At 39.9% G+C, this 21798-nt stretch overlaps 1 protein-coding gene across 2 annotated transcripts in view; it reads left to right on the top strand.

The window, feature by feature from the left end:
• TMEM245 (transmembrane protein 245) overlaps positions 1-21798 on the top strand; it is an 89520-nt gene that overhangs the window by 57015 nt on the left and 10707 nt on the right. For both annotated transcript variants that reach the window (XM_059836217.1, XM_059836218.1), the window contains one exon: positions 3897-4042. In XM_059836217.1, the coding sequence (XP_059692200.1) occupies positions 3897-4042 (146 nt within the window). The remainder of the gene's footprint in view (positions 1-3896; positions 4043-21798) is intronic.

Raw genomic sequence — 21798 nt, forward strand, 5'->3', positions numbered from 1 at the left:
CTCCAGTAAGGAGAAAGAGCTTTTGTATAGAGTTCATTTTGAATGTGAAGGCAAACAGTTTCAGGGTTTTTGATTGTTCTAGTTTAGTTGGTGCATCTTTGACTGCTACCCGATATCCTTTCCCCATCTCCCTTTTTTTAATACAATTTTGGAATGGAATTTTTACATTTTGAGTGGTCTGAACCCTAAAGGTAGGTAGGCAGCATCTGAGCACATTTTGTGTGTTGCTGTGGTCCACCCAGCAGTGTCAGCTGAAAAAGCTGACTCTCTTGAAAATGCCATGTTTGTGTTTTGAGAAAAGATATATTTAATGGGCTACTGGGGGAAGTTTTCTTGTCTAAATGTGAAACAGGAGGAATTCTTTTAAATTATGTCTAGGTAGAGCTGTGTTTAAAAGAAAGCACTACTCCAGCTTTAACTGTACTCTTATTTTTCCATTTTGTAGGATTCTTAGTTGCTACAGAAGAGATTTTACTAGTTTGAAGTAGCACAAACTAATTTAAATTTTCCAACAAGATAATTCCTGAAGTGGTTATCTTTTCAACTGATGACATTTCAGTGCAGTTTTAGTCATCTTGAATAAAAATTAAAATAGTCTTATTTTGATAAATGGTTTAAAAAAATGTGCTTTAAAACATAGAAATAATGGACACTGTTCAGAATGTCCATTTTGAAAAATACATCTTCCATCAAAACATTCAGTAGGAAGTAATGTGTAGCATATTTGTTCATGATCTAGAAAGACTGTATTCAGATCCTCAACAGATGTTTGAAAACCGATCATTAGTTACAAGAGTGCCACTTCTATTTCACTTCTGAATACAAGTTTGTATCCGCACACACGTGCACATGGATGTATATTCCTTTGTGTGTGTATATATATAGACATGCACACATGTACACTCGCATATGCACAGACACACACTCTGCTCATAGTCTGTTGCAAAGATCAGAACAGAAAAGCTTCATTTGGCTGATGGGCATCTGTAGTCCTGTGGGGAATAAGCAAATTTTTGATGCTGGGAAAGGAGGGGGAAAAAAAAAAGCCAAGAACAAAGCTTTTGGGCAGAAAATTGGTTGTGAAAGGCAGATACAAAAATACTTCCCAGGTCTATGGACCAGACGCACAAGCAATTAGGTCATGTTTTTCTTGATGTAAGTGGAAATGCTGAATTACCATTTTAGTATAGAGTGTTTACCTGTAGCTTTCTCCTGAATTCAGTCTGTCGCCCCTCAAATTAGAGTATTTAATGTTTTGGGCTACAGAACAAATTCTAAAGCAAGAAACAGTAATCCATTAATTGTTTAACAGTGGAAGGATCTTATGATTTTATCTTTGGTGAATTCACAGAATCACTACGGTTGGAAATGACCTGTAAGATCATGAAGTCCAACCATCAACCAACACCACCATGCCCATTAAACCATGTCCCACAATGCCTCATCCACACATTCCTTGAACTAGTTCCTGCTCATAGTCATCAGCAGGATCTTTAACTGTTGCTTAGGAAACAATTTAGGTCATGTCTGAAATCTCAGATATCCTATAAAAGAGGTCTGAAAACTTTCATACTCTAGCTGATACAGGGTATGACGTATCTTTTTTGCACCTGAATGTACTATTGAGGCTATTCTACTTGTCTAAAGAGTCAGCAACCCACTTGATAATAAATTATTATATTCTGTGACTACTCCTTCTTTTTGCATTTCTGTACCTATTGAGGTGAAGCAAATATGTTAATTTTCCAAAATGCTGATAATCTAAAATTCAGTTGATTTTTGTATGGTGCTCTGGTTACATGCATCTTGTCTTAACAGGAATTGAGTTAGGTTTGTATCTTTTCCTAGTTTGTAGTTCCGTTTAACACCATTTTATTCCATTGCCATTCATACCTAGCTGTCACTTTGTGGGTATGTGTATGTTGGTGTGCTGTTACTCCCTAAGAAAGGAAGTTTCTTCTGTAAACACTGGGAAGGAACAGCTTTCCCAGTCAGTACAGGTGTTGTGCGTGTTGCCCCTTGAACTAATCCCCAGTTCTTATTCATAGGCTGCCTCAAGTCAGCCCTGTATGTTTCTCATACCACAGGGAATCAAGCTTTGCTTGTTTGCTGCCGTTCATTTGCTCATTCCCTGGCTGCTGTATTCTTTTCGAAAGGCAACATCTTCAGAAGTTAACTGAGGCTATCCTAATAAAACAAGATCCAGTGGAACTGTTTTTTACTTTGCTTTTTGTAAGTGTCAGGATGAGGGGGTATTATACTTAGAGCAATATGCTGCTTTCTGTGTTGAAAACTGCACTGCAAAAAGGATCTATAGCCAGGTCCCAGTGGAAGGAAGACAAACCACCACCGGGATGCCTGCTTCAGTGTAGGGAGTTTTGTAGTGAAATCAGGAAATACTACAGTAACTTAGGAGAAATGGCAGGCCCTATCAAGGAGAAAATAACCATATTTGCAGTATTACAGAGGATGCTAAAATCTGATTCAGGTTTTAAGATTTACTCATTTGAGATTGTAACAAAATATAGCTGATATTGCTACTGGCACTGGATTATTTCCCATTAAACCCAGGCCTAATTCAGTGGGGGGTTTTAATGATCTCAAGATGAATGTTAACATCATGCTGTTTAATTTTGCTGATGTGTAATTACTTGTTTTAGTTGATAGATTGGTTTATCACCCAAGGCAGAAGTTACACACTTGGGAAGATGGAATACAGCCTACACTCATATATGACATTTTGGAAAGGGGTCACACAGCTGAGTGTGACTTCCAAGTTAAACGCTGGGAGGATGGGGGGAAGTAGTAGTAACATTTCACTGAGTCGAAAGGAATTAGGAACAGAGACAAATGGATGGCATTCTTGAGACTGGTAATGAAACACTGCATGTTGTGCTGTCTGCATTTTTTTTTTCTGACCGTGTTCAGAAAGAATACAGGAAAAGGGCATGAGGTGTCTGCAGACTGGATAAAATGCTTGAAAGTAAGAGACTTCTAAAGGTCAGACTTTCTGGCTTATCAGAAGATGAAGATGTGGTTTATTCTAGCATACGAGTAGGTTGGAAATAAGGAAAGTGAAAGAATTCTTTTTAATCTTGGGAAGAAAGAAAAAACATCTAAGGCTTGCGGATGAAGCAAATATAAGCCATAGTTTACTGTTGGAGCATACAGAATGAATTTTCCTTGTTTGAGGTATTCTGTTTCAAGCTGGACACATTTCTGTGATGTATGCTTAGCCCAAGAAGTTGCTGAGCCCACTAACAGGAAAATAAGGAAAACATAATGGACTGCAACATACAGGAAGCTAATACAATCTGATTGTATTTTTTTGGTCTTTAAACTGAAACAATGGAACTGCTATCACTTCTGCTGAGACTCGTCTTCAAACTCACGGAAGGAGTATTCAGTCAGGATTGCCAGCCTAATACATATAAATTTTCTGTTTGTGAGTTTTTGTTTAATTCATGTCTGATACCCAGCTGCATAATGACTCTTGAGAGAACTCAGATTTATTTGGCGGGGGTTTTTTTGTTTTTTTAAGAATAGTTGTTTCTATTCAGCAATTCTTTGATCTGCTAAACATGCTGGGGGGGAAAAAAACCCAAAAAACAACAACTAGAATGTTGATCTAGATCTAGTTGTTTGATCTAGATGTGACTTTGGGAAGAGGCTGAACAGGGCTAAAAGTTTTATAATGTTTAGATATAACTGTTAAGTCCTTTGTGGAGCAGGGAAGAAAATTCTTCTCCTAGCTCTGTGTGTTTCTCTAAATCCAAGCTTGTGGAATAGTATTTTGTGCCTTTCCAATGAAGTGCAGTATCTGAAATAGAGCTGCATACGGTAATTCTGGAAAGTATTTATTGCCTTCTAAATTAAGCCTCCAATTTGTTTTGCAGGTGATTTTTCTGACCACTCTATTCTACCTATTGAGTTCCAGTGATGAGTACTACAAGCCAGTAAAGTGGGTTATAAGCCTGACACCTTTGTCTCAGCCAGGTCCCTCCTCAAATATAGTTGGGCAATCTGTGGAGGAAGCAATAAGGTATGTTGCTGATTTCTTGCCCTTTCTGGAAAATTCTTTTTTAAATTTTATGTTCAATTACATATATTTAGCAGTTGCAACAGCTTGTGTTTCAAAGATGTGTTGCAAATCTCAAAGATTTTCAAGAACCTAGCATTGATGATTTTTCTTTCTTGATTGTTAAAAGAGCAATTTGATTGGATTTGCCAAAAAAAGAAATTTTAGACATCTGTGCTGTAGTAAATACTAGTATTGTATAAAACTGATAAACCCATCACATCCCTAACCCATCAGGAAGCAGTGTGTTTGCGGCTATGTTGGCATTAACAGCTAGTGCAGCTCAATAGGAGCAGATTCATACAGCAAAGAATTGGAATGGAGGACCTGACATCTGTGCTGTATGCATTTCAGAGTTACTTAGTTTGAACTATTTTTAGTCTAATCTTGGGGACTAAGTACCCGTTTGCAGCTGGAGTTTATTAGATATGCTCCTGGAGTGCATTTTCCAGTTCAGTTTCATCTGAGAGAAATCTAGTTCATGATCTCCATGAACCAAATTACACCAAAGGGAACAAGAGTGCTGCTCTTATCCTACTTAGAACACTACTGTACTGCACTTCCAGAGTGCATCTACAGTGTTTCATGCTTAGTTACTATTCTTATGTTTCACCTCTAAACTACTACAGTAATTGAAGGAGGATTTTTTGTGTTTTTAAACATGGTTCACTGAGATTTCACAATAAAGTAATTTTTGAGGTGGTACAGTAATGTATTTCATTCATCACAGATGAATGAAACTGTCAGCTTTCACTTATCAGCAGGTTGAAACACTAACATGTTGGTAACATAATAAATGGATTTTAAATGAGGTATTTAAGTCATAGCTCACTTACTCAAAAAAGCTGATGAACTGGGATGTTGATGGTGTCAACAGACTCCATGCTAAATTCTCTACAGCCATTTCTCTTGCACCACTGCCATTCTGTGTCATCTTGTGCATACATACAAAACGTGAATAGACTTTAAACCAGTGATGTATTAAAACTGCTCATTGCCAAATGTTTGCCATTTGATCTTAGGTGTACTTTACAAGTGAGTGTTATCTGTTACTGGAATTAAGCTGTTTCTGGGTACATCTTAAGAATGAAAAGGTTATATCATGCTGCATGTAGAACTTGAACATAACTGCTATAGTCGTTTGAAATGAAGGGGCAATCCAGGTAGAAAGCAACAAATTTGGAATTCTGCCAGAAAGTTAATAGGTCTTTTCTTGAGTGACTGCTGTTGAGTTTTCATTAATCACATGGTTAATATCTCAGTTTTGTCTCTTCTGAAGAATGCAAGTGGGTTTAGAAACTGAAACTTGTCTCACAAATTGTTCTCTTTAGCCCTTGGTGGAGGGGAACAGTGTCAAAAAATAGGATATGGTTTCTCTGGGCATGCAAGGAGGATTGTATTAAGTGCAGGTTTAAGTTTACAGGTCTGTCACACAGGTGACACAAGATATTTGTCAGAGTTTAGAATGATGGAAAGAAAGAAAATAATGTTAGAGAAGCCACAGGAAAATGAGTAGGAAAGAGCCAGCATGCATCAGTACCGGCAAATACGATGAGAAAAAAACAGTGTCTGGAGAATGTGGAATGTGAAGCTGCTTGTCGTATGCGAGGGAACCCAGACTGTGTGTTCACTAAGATAGCATGAATCAGTCATTCATATTTGTCTGTTTGGGGTAGCCTGTACTTGATGCCTTATTCTTTGGAATGCTGCTTCCGAGATTTACAGAAGTTCCTCTCTTGCTCCGTTGTACCTAAGGATTTATCATAATGCTTCTAGATAAGCTTGTGTTCCACTCAATACTTACTGTGATCTTCACTGTGCAAATGTGAAGAGTATAGTAACAAATTCCCGTGAGTTTATGCATGCCCAGTTTGTTGCCATATGAAAAACAATTGCCACTGCAAGCTATTTCTTTTGTCACAAAGTAGCAGCTATCCTTTGTTTTTGAAGATGAGTTGTTGCTAGAGGAGTAGGAACCTAGAAGTGGCTTGTTCACCTTATCTGTAAAAGGCATGCAAAATGGATGTTAATGCTTGGTGGTAGGATGGGAGGAAGAGGCTCCATTTGTATTATGAATTATCAAATAATGAAACTTGTGTAGTCACTTTGATCATTAGACTGTGACAGCATTACACAACATGAATTCAGCCTCATAATACTCACACATTCAAGTTGACCAAAAGTATAGAAAGATCATGTTATAAATCTTGAAAGTCACCAGCTGTGTTCCAACTCCCATCACTCTTCAGCAGGAGATAGCACACACACAAAGCTGAGTGCATCTAACTAGTCCTGTCCGGAGGGCAGGGATCCTCCTCGCAAGAGATGCGGTTACATTTCTGTTGCTCATGCACCAAATGACATGAAGATACTCTTTTTCCATGTTGTCAGTCACTTCTGTTGCTCTTTTACTTAAAATGTGTTTGTGAAAAGCACTAGGAAACTTGGATACAATCAAGGAAGTCTGTTCCTTTGTATCCTTTGCCATTTATTTGTGAGGAGAAGAGCAAGGGGGAAAGAAGAGGAGGGCAGTCAGCAAATAGTTCCTGTAGCTCGAGAAATCACTTAACTTGAAGCTGTTATCCAGCAACCACCTAATTAAACCAAGACCTTTTCACACTGCAGTTTCTGTCATTGGAGCTGTGTTGTGATTTTTATTGTCCTGACTATAAGTAGCTATAGATTTTATAAATATTTTTCTAACTCCCTTGGTGATGAGTTTACAAAGACGGTGACAGTTCTGTGTTCACACAGATTGATTTATGAGCTGTATTGGGGTAGGAACAGGTTTTCAGCCTATTTTGAGCCAAGTGTTGAATCTGACTGTTTCTGTCACAATACCTCAGACGTGAAATTTGCACTTGAGTAGTGGGAGGAAAAAAGATGCGGCTGTGGTGACATTGCAGGAATTTTAAAGAAATTGAAGGGAATCCAAGAGTTACCTGCTGCAAGCCATGCATTGAAATGCCCTCCCGGCCTTTGATAGGAAATCTGTTTGTCCGGGATGGAAGGGAGGCAAAATGCCAGCAGCACGTATCAGGTGATGGGAACCAGCAGGGATTCACCAAGGGCAAGTCAAGCCATGCCTGACTCAAGAGCTTGCTTGGCTAGCCTAGTGGTACAAGGGCAGAGCGGTGAATGACAGAAGATCACTTGGAGGCACACAAAGGACAAGGTGACATCAGGGAACACCAAGCACAGCTTCACCAAGGACAAGTTGTGCCAGGACCAACATGAGCCTTGCTTTGAGGAGGTGACTGTTCTAGCGAGACAAGGGGAGAGCAGTGACTGCCATATACTCTGATTTTAGCGAGGCCCATGACACAGCCTCCCACGGTATCCAGATGGGTGAGGCGTAGACAGGAGAAGGGAACTACATGGTGGGAGGGCCACTGCCTTGTGGTCAGCAGGACAAATCCCACCCGCAGGGCAGCTGCTAGTGGTGGTGTGCCTCAGGTCAGTGGTGGGGCTGGTGCTGGTGCTGGTCTGAAGTAGGGCCTGGGTGGTAGTGGGACAGGCCACCTTCCGCATGGTTGTGGGTGTCCCTTCCCATCTGGGCAAGGCAGGACAGCTCATGTTCAAAGAACCACAGAAGCACAGAGGTTGGGAAAGATGCTTGGAGGTCTCCAAGCTTCTGCTCAAAGCAGCCCCAGGTGGATCCCATTACTTGGGACTTCGTTCAGTCATGTTTGGATACCCGTAGGACAGCAGCTTCACAGCCCCTCTGGGCCCCTTTGCCATGTCTGAGCAGCCTCATAATGACAATTTTTATCTAGCTGGGATTTCTCCTGGGCGTAGTGCCGCTCAGTTCAGCTGTAGTCACCAGTCAGGTCCACCCCTGAGCCTTCTCTTCTTGATGTAGACCAGAGGCAGCTCCCTCCACCTGCCCTTGTGTGCCACTCACCGTATCAAAGGCTTTGGGCTGGGCCCGTGGCAAATCTTTCCTGGACTGTGGAGACCAGGAGGGGGGACAGTGGAGTCCAGATGAAGTTGCCAAAGTGCCAAATAAGAGAGGAGGCATTTTTACTGTTTTTTTCATTGTTGTTGGTTTATTGTTTGGGGGTTTTTTTGATAGTTTATTGCCCAGTCTTGAAAAGAACTCCTAATGAAACACCAAGAAGGGACCTTAAGGGTGAAGTCCAGCACTTCTTCCTGACAGAACTGTAGTTTTCTGCTTTTTCAAAGCAACAGCTGTCTCTCTAACCTCTTTGCTTGATCTGTTGCTACTCTTTGTGCACTGCCGCGGAGTGTCTGGCTTCATCCTCAAGAAGCTCTTGCTCTTCTAAGACTTCAGACACCCAGAGGAGAGGGAGGAATGCAAGAAGCACCTTTGCTCAGGGTGGAGCTTCTCAGCCTGGGAGCGTAATTCAGTCTTCCTACACTTCTGGGACAAGGAGGCAAAGGGACATACAAGGGATGGCCTGCTTCTGGTTTGGTCTTTCCCTGTGTTGAGAAGGTGATTCTGTTTGTAAGCTGGGCACTTGCCTTTGCCCCAGGTATCTGCCTTTGATGGAGTCGTCCCAGTTCTCACAGGTAAGTCCTGCTGGCCTCCAAGCAGTCCTCCAGAAGGGGACCGACAGTGTTTGGACTATAGAACAAATGTGGTTTTGCAAACTGCTCTTAAATCAGTTTTCCGAATTTTGAGTAACTTTCATGATGAAAATACTCCTATCATTTTGGAGTAAGCACTCAGGTGTGCTTTGTTGCCATATACTGCCTTTGCTCCTCCTGATCGGTTGCATCTTGGGGAAGGCAGCATTTAATCTGCAGGGGGAGAGGGAAGATAAATATTTGTGTCATGATTCCTTAAAAAAAACAGTAAAAAGCCTGGGAGGAGGATCACTACCAAAGGCATGTGTGATTGATGTATGAAGTACTGGTGCTACTTCAAATAAAGCAACTCGTTCAAAATTCACAATGCCAAATTCTGTGATGGAATTCCCTGTGCCATTGCCTGCAAATGAGGTGGGAAATAAAAATTTAGGAAAATGAATACTGCTAATACCTCAGTAGCAAAATAGCTTCTGTTCTCTAATAGTTTTGGTCCTTCGTGCCCAGTTGGTTTATCTGTTTCTCTTTTTCTTTGGTTTGCAATCAATCTCAGGTCTTTCTCACTCCAATTTTAACTTTCTTGATGTGACCACCCTTTGTTACTATTTCTTTTTCTTGATAAATGCTCCATTTGCCCTTTGCCTTTTGCCCTTCCTGCCATTCTGACCTTTTTTCTTTCTTTTAATTTTTATTCTTTCCTGTTTTCCATATTACATAAGTGGGTATCCGCACAAAAATGCGATGAATTATGAAGGTAGTATTGCATCTATCTATGAAGGTAGTATTGCAAGAGTCTCCCTTGACTGGCAGTGGTGTTTAGTAGCCTGTGAATATAGTAAATGCATGCTTTCTTTCACTGAAACTACTAAAAGTCAGCTACAGGAACCAGTGGAGAAAGGGGAATAGGGAGGGGCCTGGTGACTGTGGCAGAAGGGTTATGCCAGAGTAGGTTGAGCTGCAGGAAAAAAAGGAGAGTTTATCACCTTTGGAAGAAGGGGCAGGCAACTGAAGAAGAGTACAAGGATCTCGTTAGGTCATGCAGAGAGGGAATTAGAAAGGCAAAAGCCCAGCTAGAGCTCCATCTGGCCACAGTCGTAAGGGATAATAAAAAATGTTTTTACAAATATATTAACAACAAAAAGAGAGCCAAGGAGAATCGCCATCCTTTACTGGATGCGGGGGGGAACATTGTCACCAAGCATGAGGAAAAGGTTGAGGTACTTAATGCCTTCTTTGCCTCAGTCTTTAATAGCCACACCAGGTATCCTCAGGGTATTCAGCTCCCTAAACTGGAAGAGAAGGATGGAGAGCAAAATAAACTCCCCATGATCCAGGAGGAAGCAGTTAACGACTTGCTGTGCCAGCTGGACACTGACAAGTCTATGGGGCCTGATGGCATCCACCCAAGAGTGCTGAGGGAGCTGGCGGAGGAGCCTGCCAAGCCGCTCTCCATCATTTATCAACAGTCCTGGTTAACAGGGGAGGTCCTGGATGACTGGAGGCTTGCCAATGTGACGCCCATCTACAAGAAGGGCTGGAAGGAGGATCCAGGGAACTACCGGCCTGTCAGCGTGATCTCTGTGCCGGGGAAGATTATGGAGAGGTTCATCTTGAGGGTGCTCACAGGGCATGTGCAGGACAACCAAGGGATCAGGCCCAGCCAGCACGGGTTCATGAGAGGCAGGTCCTGCTTGACCAACCTGATCTCCTTCTATGACCAGGTGACCCACCTAGTGGATGAGGGAAAGGCTGTGGATGTTGTCTACCTGGACTTTAGTAAAGCCTCCGACACTGTTTCCCGCAGTATTCTCCTGGAGAAGCTGGCGATTCGTGGCTTAGATGGGTGCGCTATTCACTGGCTAAGAAACTGGCTGCATGGCTGAGCCCAGACAGCTGTGGTGGATGGAGTGAAATCCAGTTGGTGGCTGGTCACAAGTGGTGTCCCCCAGGGCTCAGTTTTGGGGCCAAACAAATAAAGATATTTGTTTAATATCTTTATCGATACCCTTGTCCAGGCTATCGAGTGCTCCCTCAGCAAGTTTGCAGACGACACCAAGTTGGGCGGGTGTGTAGATCCGATTGAGCGTAGGCAGGCTCCGCAGAGGGATCAGGACAGGCTGGATCGATGGGCCAAGGCCCATTGTATGAGGTTCAACGAGGCCAAGTGCCGGGTCCTGCACTTGGGTCACAACCACCCCATGCAATGCTACAGGCTTGGGGAAGAGTGGCTGGAAAGCTGCCCTGCAGAAAAGGACCTGGGGGTGCTGGTTGACAGCCGGCTGAAGATGAGCCAGCAGTGTGCCCAGGTGGCCAAGAAGGCCAACGGCATCCTGGCCTGTATCAGAAACAGTGTGGCCAGCAGGAGCAGGGAGGTGATCATGCTCCTGTACTCGGCTCTGGTGAGGCCGCACCTCGAATGCTGTGTTCAGTTTTGGGCCCCTCCCTACAAGAAGGACACAGAGGTGCTGGAGTGTGTCCAGAGAAGGGCAACGAAGCTGGTGAGGGGTCTGGAGCACAAGTCTTATGAGGAGTGGCTGAGGGAACTGGGGTTGTTCAGTCTGGAGAAGAGGAGGCTGAGGGGAGAACTCATTGCTCTCTACAATTACCTGAAAGGGGGTTGCAGAGAGGTGGGTGTTGGTCTCTTCTCCCAAGTGACTAGTGACAGGACAAGAGGAAATGGCCTCAAGTTGCGCCAGGGGAGGTTTAGGCTGGATATTAGGAAAAATTTCTTTACTGAGAGAGTGGTGAAGCACTGGAAGAGGCTGCCCAGGGAAGTGGTGGAGTCACCCTCACTGGAGGTGTTCAAGGAACGTGTGGACGTGGCATTGGGGGACATGGTTTAATGGGCATGGTGGTTTTGGGTTGATAGTTGGACTTGATCTTACAGGTCTTTTCCAACCTTAGTGATTCTGTGACTGTAATTCTTTCGGCAGCACTGTGTAAGGGTTAGGAAGATTACTTGCTTTAGAAATGTGAAAACCACTTGGACCGGTTTACTGGATTTAGATAATTTTAGTTTTCAATACTAGTTAGTGAAATTTTTCATTGTAATTATAATTATATTAATAATGTAGTGTTTTGAGGATCGGTGGGAAATTGTTTTCTGCACATATCAGTGTGAGATTTGGTTTGTTCAAAAAGGTTCTGTAAAATCAAGTTAGTTCAGAAGTCACCTACCTCACTGCCTAAGTAGGAAAATTACGTCCTTTACCCCTGAAATAGGGAGGTGGTGCTATTGTCTGGATCTCTTCCCGCCCGCCCCCCCCCCCCAAATGGATGAAGCAGTAATTCTCCAATTCACAGGTTTCCAAAGTAGTAGCATGCACACCTTTGCCTGAACCATTTTCCTTTCCCTGAGCAGCATGTCGTTCTCTTCCTGAATGCACCATACCCTTCTTCCCTGAAGCTCCCATTCTGCTTGCTCTGGTGGAGATATTGCACATTACTAAGTTGCATGTTGTCACGGCCTCAGTGCAATTTAGTGTGTGCGATACTTTCACATGAGTGCATGCACACGGGTATGGCTGTGGCTTAAAGTTACTGCAGCTTTCAATTTTGGTGGGGCCTAATTACATTGTGAAATGGTCTTAAACCCAGATCAGTATTTTGAGTGATGCCTTGAAACATGTGTTAGTGGAAGTTTGTTCTGTAATGCCAGGAAGATGAGTACTGTTTGTTTTCAATTTGAGAAGGGTTATCATTATTTGCCTCATTTTCTTCATTTGCCATGTACACCTCAAATTTGATTGGATTTTTCATTGGTTATGTAAAAGTTACTTAAAATATTAGGTGTTTCTAAAGAGGAAATAGTAATCATACCCTTAATTGAAATTTGCCAGAAAATCAAAGAGAGATTTGATACGAAGAAAACCTATAGTTCCTTGATGGCTGAAATAAGTTCTTATTGGTTTTTCAGCTTTTATTTATTAACCTTTAAAGAGATCTGAAATGAACTACCATGCAAACAAACAAATAAATAGAAAAATCTCAGCTGTTTAAGCATCTAGCTGGTTTGCTGTGGCATTCCGGCAGTAATGATGGAGAAAATGAGATGGTGATACAATTCCCACAGAAAACAATAATCTTCCAGCATGTTAAGCTAATGCTTAGAAAAAGCAAAATGTGTGATCTTGTTTATTTTACTGCAACATTAATAATGTCTTTCAGATTAATTTTTCAAAGACAACTGTTAACTGATTATGTTTTGACGGAATATTTGCATGCAATGTATGTTCTTCAGTAGCAGGAGTATCTCTTGCAGAAATCTCTTTCGTCACAGGAACGCATTTAAGAGGACTTTACTGAAATTTTGTAATCTCTACTTATGGTTTATGTTATGAGATGGGAATAGAATTGGAAATTATTCTGTCTTAAATAATTTCCTAGTCTAAAACTGGGAATAACAGATACAAGTATTTTTTTTAAAATACTTGGAGGAAAGGAAAGCTTCAGTTGAGTTACTGGGAAAAAAAGTAGAATGTAGTCTGCGGAATCTCTTCTAGATTTATAATGTTTCAGTATGTTTGCAGGACCGAACTGACAGTAATTGTAATCTGATTATCCTAGTGGGATAGATAGTAGTATTTATCAGCTGATTGTTTTAGTAGCAATAACCATATGACTTGCTTGTACCACTATTTTTGTCTTAAATATTCTCCTACATGCAAAAAAAAAAAAAATTGTCTTTACCTGTATTTCCTTTTTATTTTATATCAAAAATACTTGTTCTCGTTAAACACAGCTGTCTGTATATTGCTGTATGTGCACACGATTTTAAAAAGTTATCCAAAGAATAATTCAAGGAAATTTCAGAAAATAATAGATTTACTCATGCTTAATCTTTACTCTTTTTCCAAATTTACCAGAAACTATGAAAAAATGTTCATTATTGTATACACATAATTTGGGTCAAGCACGTCACAAAGTCTGTAGGCACTTTACAGTTTATTACCCCTAATTCATGAGACTTCGTAAGTGCATAATGATGCTGAAACAAAGAGTTCTGTTCTCTATGCCATGCAGACTGGTATAATGTATTTCAAACACATGGATGGGCTGTTGAGGGCTTCCTTGTTTTATATCAGGCAGTGCCAATATTCTGCCATTTGCTTCTTTCATATTCCAGATGGCACATTCTGTCTGTTCGAACAGCAGTTTCTCTTAGTGCATTTTTGTAGTTTGTAATTCTGTGACTGTCAGTTTGTTTAAGACTGAAGGTATCTGTAAACACGCAGAGGATGTCGGTTATTGTGTGTGTGTGCGCGTGCACGTTTAAACACATAAGCAGATTTGCACGCAATCTTTAAGAATAACTACATTGCATCTTAGATACTAGTCTTATTACATATTGTGCTTATGCAATTATGTATATACACTGCTTTTTCTACAACACCAACTTTTTTAAACAGTTATTTGTATGTCAGAACTTACAATCTTTATTTGAATGAAAGTTTAGTTGGTATGCGACAAAGACTGTATCAGTAAAAACAGTGATTCTTGCTTGCATCTGGAATTCAGCTCAGCCAGTTAGTTTTTCTCTTTGCTTCTAAGGCAGGCCTAGTAGCTAATTGGAGGGATGGAAAGATAAGGTTGCTGAAAGAATTATTAAACCCATAGGGAAGAGACCTTCTATCAGGCATTTCTAAGAATAAAGGGATACTATGAGAATTATTTGTAGTATAACATATTGCAGGATTCTATGCTTGCATACCTAACAATTCTTTATGTTTATTTAAGGTTGCAGTGTATGTTGTTATAACCTTGGTGAGATTTCTGCTATATAAAATACAGATTTATTGTAATGTAAGAAGACAGCATGAAGGCTGATGTAAAACTTCAGGATTTCCTGACACTTCAAAGATTTAACATCACAGCTTTAACTTTTTGCTTTTTTGTCGTATTAGGTCAAATTATAAGGTCAATCCATTATTTATTCTCTCCACCAGCATAAGCAATCAAACTACCCTCTTCTCTATGCTTGTGATTCATAATTTTGTAATAGCAATAATCTGAACAGACTGGGAGTTTCTTAATATAAGACTGCACTGGATTTTGAGCTTTATTGAGTCCAGCTAGCTGTTGCTCTCATTCATGAACTTTTCAAGCTAAAATGGGGATCTAAAAGAATTACATCCTTAGAAGTGGTGTGGAGAATAATAAATGTTCAATATACAGTGCCAGGGCGTGCTAATGGGTAAGAAAGGTTTGAGTAAGGTTAAGGGGAAGACTGACTGTGTAGCTGAACAGCAAAGTAACAAAGGCCACAGGAAATGAGAAACTATCCTTTAAAAAGCCGAAGTTTTAGCTAAATGAAGAAAACAGAAGATTCATAAACTATAGCAGATAGAAGTAGGTCTAAAGGTGGTGGTGGGTGGGAGGAGTTTGATTCATTTGCTCAAAGCTCCACAAAATGCTATTAAACCAAAATACCATTTTTCATATTCATCAGGAGCAAGAAGCACTCGGGGGGTTGAGGGATGACAAGGAGTGCTCAGCAACAACAACAAGGCTGCTGCAGGCTTTTGCAGGGGGCAGGTAAATTGATGCTGTGTTGTTCATTGCTCTGAAGGTAAGTGCAGGGAGTCACATTGTAAAAACCCTTCTTGTGGGTGAGCTGCAGCAGAATCTCTGAGAAACTACAGTGACTGTAGAAGAGGTTGAAGAAAAAGACAGAATGAGCAATAGCAAATTGCTGAGAGCGGATGATACTAACTCACCAAAGAAAACTTAAGGGCAAAATTAAAAAAAAAAAATGTTCCAGGGAACCCAGGAAGTACAGACATGTAAATTGGACATCAGTACTCTGCAGCTTGGTAGGAACTAAAGTTAAGGACATACCAGCACCTGCTGAATATGATTTAGTTGCAAAGAATCAATGGAGTTTTCACAGAGAGAATTTCTGCCTTACTCTTCATGTTTTTTGAAGTGGTCAGCAAGGCAGGCCATTAATAAGTTGATCTGGCTGCTGTGTTCTACTGAAGTTTCATAAAGGCTTTATACGGCATCTCTTTCCAAAGGCTTTCAAGGAAATTAAGTAGTGATGAGATAATAGATAAGGTTTCTGCATAGGTAAATAGTCAGTTAAAAAGATAAGAAACAGAAGGCAGGAGTAAATGATGGTGTTGAGGTAGGGACCTCTACTATCCCATCTATTCGTAATTGTCCTGGGAAAGAAGTAGAGAGGGACACCTTACTGATCCTGCAAAACTATTTGAGCTAGTAAGAATGAGGACTGATCATGGAATTGCAGCAGGATTGTAGACAAACTCAGTTAGGAGACAGCAGTGTCTGGGGAATAATATGAGTAATGAAATGTAGTGTAGATGAAAGTGATGCATGTGGGTGAAAACCAGTCCTAACTTCACACATAAACTGATGGCCTTTGTGCTGCGCTTGGGAGCTATATTTTCAGAAAAACATCCTAGCTCAGTGCTGGGTAACACTTAAAGACATCTGCCAGGCATATCAAACATTAAGATTTGTTACAACAGATGTAGACAACAGAAACACAGAATAATATTCCCATTGTATGAATCTATGGTTTGCCTATACCCTGAATTACTGTGTGTCATTCTTGTTGCTGCATCTCGGAAAGCTAGAAGGGCAACAAGACTGATTAGAGGAATGAAGGCATGCATCATTTTCTGTACGAGGAATGACTGAGCTGGTTAGGGCTCTTCAGCCCAGAAAAAGGAATTTACACAATTGACGTTTGCAAAATCAGAACCAGTGTGAAAAGGATGACGGGGGTTGGGCTGCTCATGATCTCTTCCAACATAAAATCTTGGGATCATCAAAAAGCAAGCAGGCAGTTTCAAAAATAAAGAAAAGTGTGTTGATTCATGCAACGGGCAGTAGACATGGGGAAGGTCTTGCCAAAGAATGTTGGAGTTGCAGCAGCTTGCAGGATTGGACAGGGCTAAGAATAGATATTAACTGAGGATTACTAAATAGACAGCCTGCATCAGGTTCATGATACCTCTTGAGGTGGGAGTAGGGGCTGGAAAATATTCAGGGGGATTGTTAAATATGTTTGTCCTATTTCTTTTGTTCCCTTAGCACCTGCTTTTGGTCTCTACTGGAGATGGGATGGTGGCTAGACAGACCTTTGGTCTGAACTAGTTTGGCTTTTTATATGTTGTGTTCCAAGATCCATTTTAAGAATAGTTAGGTGTTGCACTGAGCAAGTATCATGGTCTGCTCATGATAAAGGTCTGGAAATGTTAAAAATAGTTGATCCAGAAATAACTAATGCTTTCAAATGTGCTTCTAAGAATAATTTTAAGTTTATGTGGTATATGTGACTAAAATGGGCCAAAATAGTAATTTAAAATAATTATGAATATTATGAATATTGAAAGCATTGTGAAGAAATAATCAGATGTAGAATTTCTTGCAGGTCGGACTACATGTTAATTGTTCCCTTTCAGAGAATGTAGATGTTTCTCTGCTAGAGAAGAAAGTTCGTTTGCTGCTGTGTCCTTCGGACTAGTTGCCACTGTTTAAAAGTCTGAAGTTTCGATACAGTCACTGAAGCCCTGTCCTGCCTTGAGAGGTGTAATATTTGCATTAGTTACACCATCTCAAGGACCTATGCTTTGTTCAAGACTGTATCATTTTATCTGATTAGTGTCATTACTAGCCTTCATATGTAGGAGCTGTTATCTCTCTTAGTTCAGCTGTATCATTCCTAAAGAGAAATTAATTTCAACAGCAAAGCTGTTGAAATCTTGTCATGGAGTCGTCTCTGAAATGCATTTGCATATTTATATCCCTCCTGAGATGATCTTAGTCTGTCGAGAAACACTTACTGCCACTTCTGCTTTTTTCATAGCTGGAATATATCTTAGTCCTCTTTGCTTATTTTCATGTGTAATTTGAAACTGAAAAATAATAAGGCTCTTTTTATTCCTAAAAGAACAGAACCCTTGAAGAGAGTTAAAGAACAGCTTAAGAGTTTTTTTGCAAAAGGACGACTTTGAGTCATTTCATTCTTCAGTGTTCTCCCGGTGATCACTTGAAATTTGGGGGATCATTGTAGAAGAAGAATACTTCGGTCCTTTTTAAGATAATAGCTGTCCTTTGATTGTCACTGGTAGCTTGTCTTTTGCAATGGATCTTGGTGGTGTCTGAAGGAAGAAAATGAGTTACTTGGGTTTGAAGTTATGGTGACAGCAGCTGTTAGTTTCAGCTGGGATAAGACAGCACCATTGTGTAAAGAAGAGTTCCTGCCCTCCAGCCATGAGTGTGCTGGCTTCTTTCCTGGTGTGAATGCAGCTATTTATGCCACTGCTCTATGAGTTGGATGGGGAGTAGAGAGCTGAGCTAGTTAGTTAAAACTAACACAGCAAAAAATAATTAGAAGCTGAATTAATTGCCAAAACCGTTGTGGCACATAAGAGACTGTGCTGGCAAGTAGACAGAGGAAGGGTGGTCTGGGGCAGGAATGAATGCCTGAGAACAGGGGAATGGGAAGGCTCTTTTCTTGTGGCAGTGCTGAGTTAACCTGATTTGAAATAAATTGTGGAACTGTGCTGTGAAGTTTGGAATGCATTGCATTTGCTTTTATACCTTGAACCCTCTACTTTTAAGATGTAAAAGTTGTATTCTCAAAAGAAATTGAGTAGCTGGAGTTTCTTAAAGCATCATTTTTAATTAGTCATCTCTGCATACAGGAAGATTTTACAACAAAGATACAGTACAATCCTTGTCTACTAAATGTCTACTTAGAGAATATGGGAAAATACCAAACACCAAACATGGTGTAAAGAAGATGATGAAAGAGTGAAATTGTCTTCTTCTAGTAGTATTTTTGGCTTAGTGTGTTCCTGTTATTCAAACTTGCATTTTAATTGGATTATAAACCACTGTATGGCTTGTAAAGTGTTTTGTAAGGTATTTAGGGAAATGCTAATTCTTGCAAACTTTTTCAAAGACAAAATGTCACTTTTGTCTAGTTTTTACTCTTATGCCCATTCAGTGGCCAGGGTCAGTATGCCTTCATTATAAATTTAGTATAGTAACCAGTAAACCTCTCTTGTGAACTTATTATATGCTTACTCTAATCTTTCTGGAAACTCCGACTCTCATCATTTCAGCCTATATGATCTTCTTTCCTCCAGTGCTCTGGGAACAGAGAGATCTAGAAAATCAAATTAGCTCTGGTCAAAAAATGAATGCTCTGAGTTGAAGCTTGAGGTATGTTCTGCATCCATCCCAGGTCTTCACTTTCACCTCTTTCCTTTGAACTGGGGTTGTTGCAGCGTTAGGTTGAAATTTTTGAAACTTCACTGTGTCACTAAGAGTGAACAAACCTTACCTGCAGGCTCTGTGAAGTGAACCTGAATTCAGGGAGACATAGATTTAATGTAAACTTCAGTAGAAGCAAAGGGGAAGCTGTAGACTTTTTATGGCAAATTGGTAAAAGAGCAAAAAAATTACTAAAACGCACAAAACCCATAAAATTAAAAATGGCACTTTCCCTTGTAAAATCTACAAGCAAATTCCCCAGCTTTTCAGTGAAGGAACTTCAACAAAAAATATTTAGGCCAGCTATGCAGAAACATCTGACAGTTTGACAGAAGTTTCTTCATTTTTAATCTGAATAATGTGAAGTATGACCCATGTCCTCGGATTTTTTTAATTTTTTTTTTAATTTTACATGCTTTTCAAAGCTCAGTAAAATGAAATATGTATGTCTAAGTATGCCTTACACCAAATTGCCATGAAGTGCTCATAAATTACACATTTGCAGATGACAGCTCTTGCAGGTAAAGTGGTTCATCCAGATACAGTGCCAAAGTGAGACATGAGCAGCAATTGGGTTTTCTGATTTCTGCAACATACAATTACTCTTGTATGTAAAAGGAAGCTGTACGTATGCTAATAACGTATTAAGAGATGAAATTAATTTACTGTCGTAATTCCACCAGGAAGGTCTGCATTTTACAGATGGTAATAAATTCATTCAGCGTTTGCACTAGCATACCACATCATCTTTAAGAGCTCGTATCACAGATGCAGAGTAGCTGAAGCATACTGTCGATGAAGAGTCTGGTTAGTGTTTTCAGCATTATTTTTTTAGCTGCCTTAACCATGAAGTTAAATGGATATGAATTTCTAGAAACTTTAAGATATGATTCTTAGTTTTTCTGACAGAAGTAACAAACATGAGTCTTCAGAGACTTTAGAGTTCTCCTGGGCCACACTCACCACAAAGCAGGATCCTCTGTGCTTTTTTCTGACTAGTTGAGGCAGACACAAAGAAAGGTGAAGGAGAGGAGGAGAATGAAATTAGGAATAGCCTCCTCTCACTTCATGCTTGACCACTGGCACCTCACAGCTTCTCAGCACTGTGTTATGCCTTCTCCTTTCAGCTTACTAGTTTTGTGTGCTAGGTGCAAGGAGCTAGAGAGATGCTGTACTGTTCTACAGTCTTTCAGAGGTATATGCAATTTTGCTATTGAAATAAATTATGTATCAACTTGCAGAATGACATCATACCTGTTGGTCCATGATTAACTTTTGTTATTCTACTAGTGCATCTGTAATGAGTAATGGACTTAACAATGTAAAAGCTGCATGACTATATCAGCAAAATACATGACAGAACTTGAATCGAAATTTGAAAAAAATTAATCTGAGGATAAAATTTGTCTGAACTGAAATGTGAAAACTGCGTAAATTAGAATGGCAGTTTTGGATGCTTTGTTATGAATGAGAAACAGTTTTGCAGTTACTCCCGAGCATAGTTAAATTCACAGCAGTTAATTCTGGCTGTTGGAATAATTTTTCTAGTTCGTTGTCTTTCTTTTAGTTACCATAGTCAGACTGTCTTCCTTTCATTTGTAGTCTCCGTGGGAAAATCTAAAATGATTGCTTGTTTAAAAAGTAAGTCTTTCCTGCAATTCTAGATGGATATTTTAATTTCAAGTGAAGTTGATACTTCAGATACCTGCCTCGAGCCAGAGGCCTGCCTTGCCTCCTGTACACTGAAATGTAGTTTTGGGGCATACTTACAGAAGTTGTTAAGACCTTGTTAATTTTACTGCAGTATGGAAAACATCTTTGTGGGAAAAATAAGGGCATACTTCAAGGACAGTAAATATTTTTGACAACTGAGATGTATTTGTGCCACAGTTCCTGTTTGATTGATAGGAAAAAGATTTACTTGAAGATTTAATTATAGCATATTGAAATCTGGGTTCTCATAGAAGCTATTAAATATTTAGATTTAATGCTTCCTTCTAACAAATTGTACTGGATATGTTGGGGGTTTTTTTTTGGTTTTGTTTTGGAAGGACCTAGCAAATTGCATTAAAAAAAGTTGAAAACTTAGTGTCACCAATGAAGAGTTTCAGAAATCGTGAGATACCTTCTTAATAGTGCAAAGGGATTTCTATGGAACAGGTCTAAGATTTAAGAGACCAACAAGGCTGAGGAACTTGGCTTGACAAAAGCGTAAGGGTTTAGTGGGAACAAATGTATCTTTAGTTCAATCAGAAGTAATGGGGTTTTTTTGTTGCACCCTCATGATCATTGCAGTACAGATAGCACTTCACCTCTCCAGCTGCCTGGAGACTTCCATTGCCAAAGACCCTGTTGTAATTGTTCATGTTCTAAATTCTTAAAATCCAACCACAGATAACTTGCACATATGGATTAAAGTGGTATTTAGCCCTCTGTTTTTGTAAGGTATCCTTAAATAAAATGTTGATAGTTTGATTATTTCCCCCCCCTTTTTATATGATGTTTATACTTGATGGTTGACAGAATCAGTTTCAATTAATAAACAGGTTCTTGTTACAAAAATATTATGCCCCTTAGATATCCTCAGAAAAAGCAGACGTTAATCAAATGTTACAGAAAATGCAGAAAACGAAGACATTTGAGTAGCAGAAGTACGAAAACATCTTCAGTTTTTAATGCAAATTCACATTTAGCATTCTTACTGTGGCTTTGGTTTTTGGGGTCTTCTCCTTGCCAAATTTTTTTACGTCAGAAGCTTACTTTTCTTACAACTAAAATACAGCTGCATATTTCACTCTTCAAAATCTGTAGATTATATGTATTTTGGTCTGTGATTTGCCATTGTACTATTATAGAAGCGTATCTAAACTGCAAAGTAGCTCTATTCATTGAGGCCACCACATATTTGTAAATATTCCTTC

This window comes from Gavia stellata, chromosome 3 (genome assembly GCF_030936135.1).
Source record: "Gavia stellata isolate bGavSte3 chromosome 3, bGavSte3.hap2, whole genome shotgun sequence".
Lineage (NCBI taxonomy): Eukaryota > Metazoa > Chordata > Aves > Gaviiformes > Gaviidae > Gavia > Gavia stellata.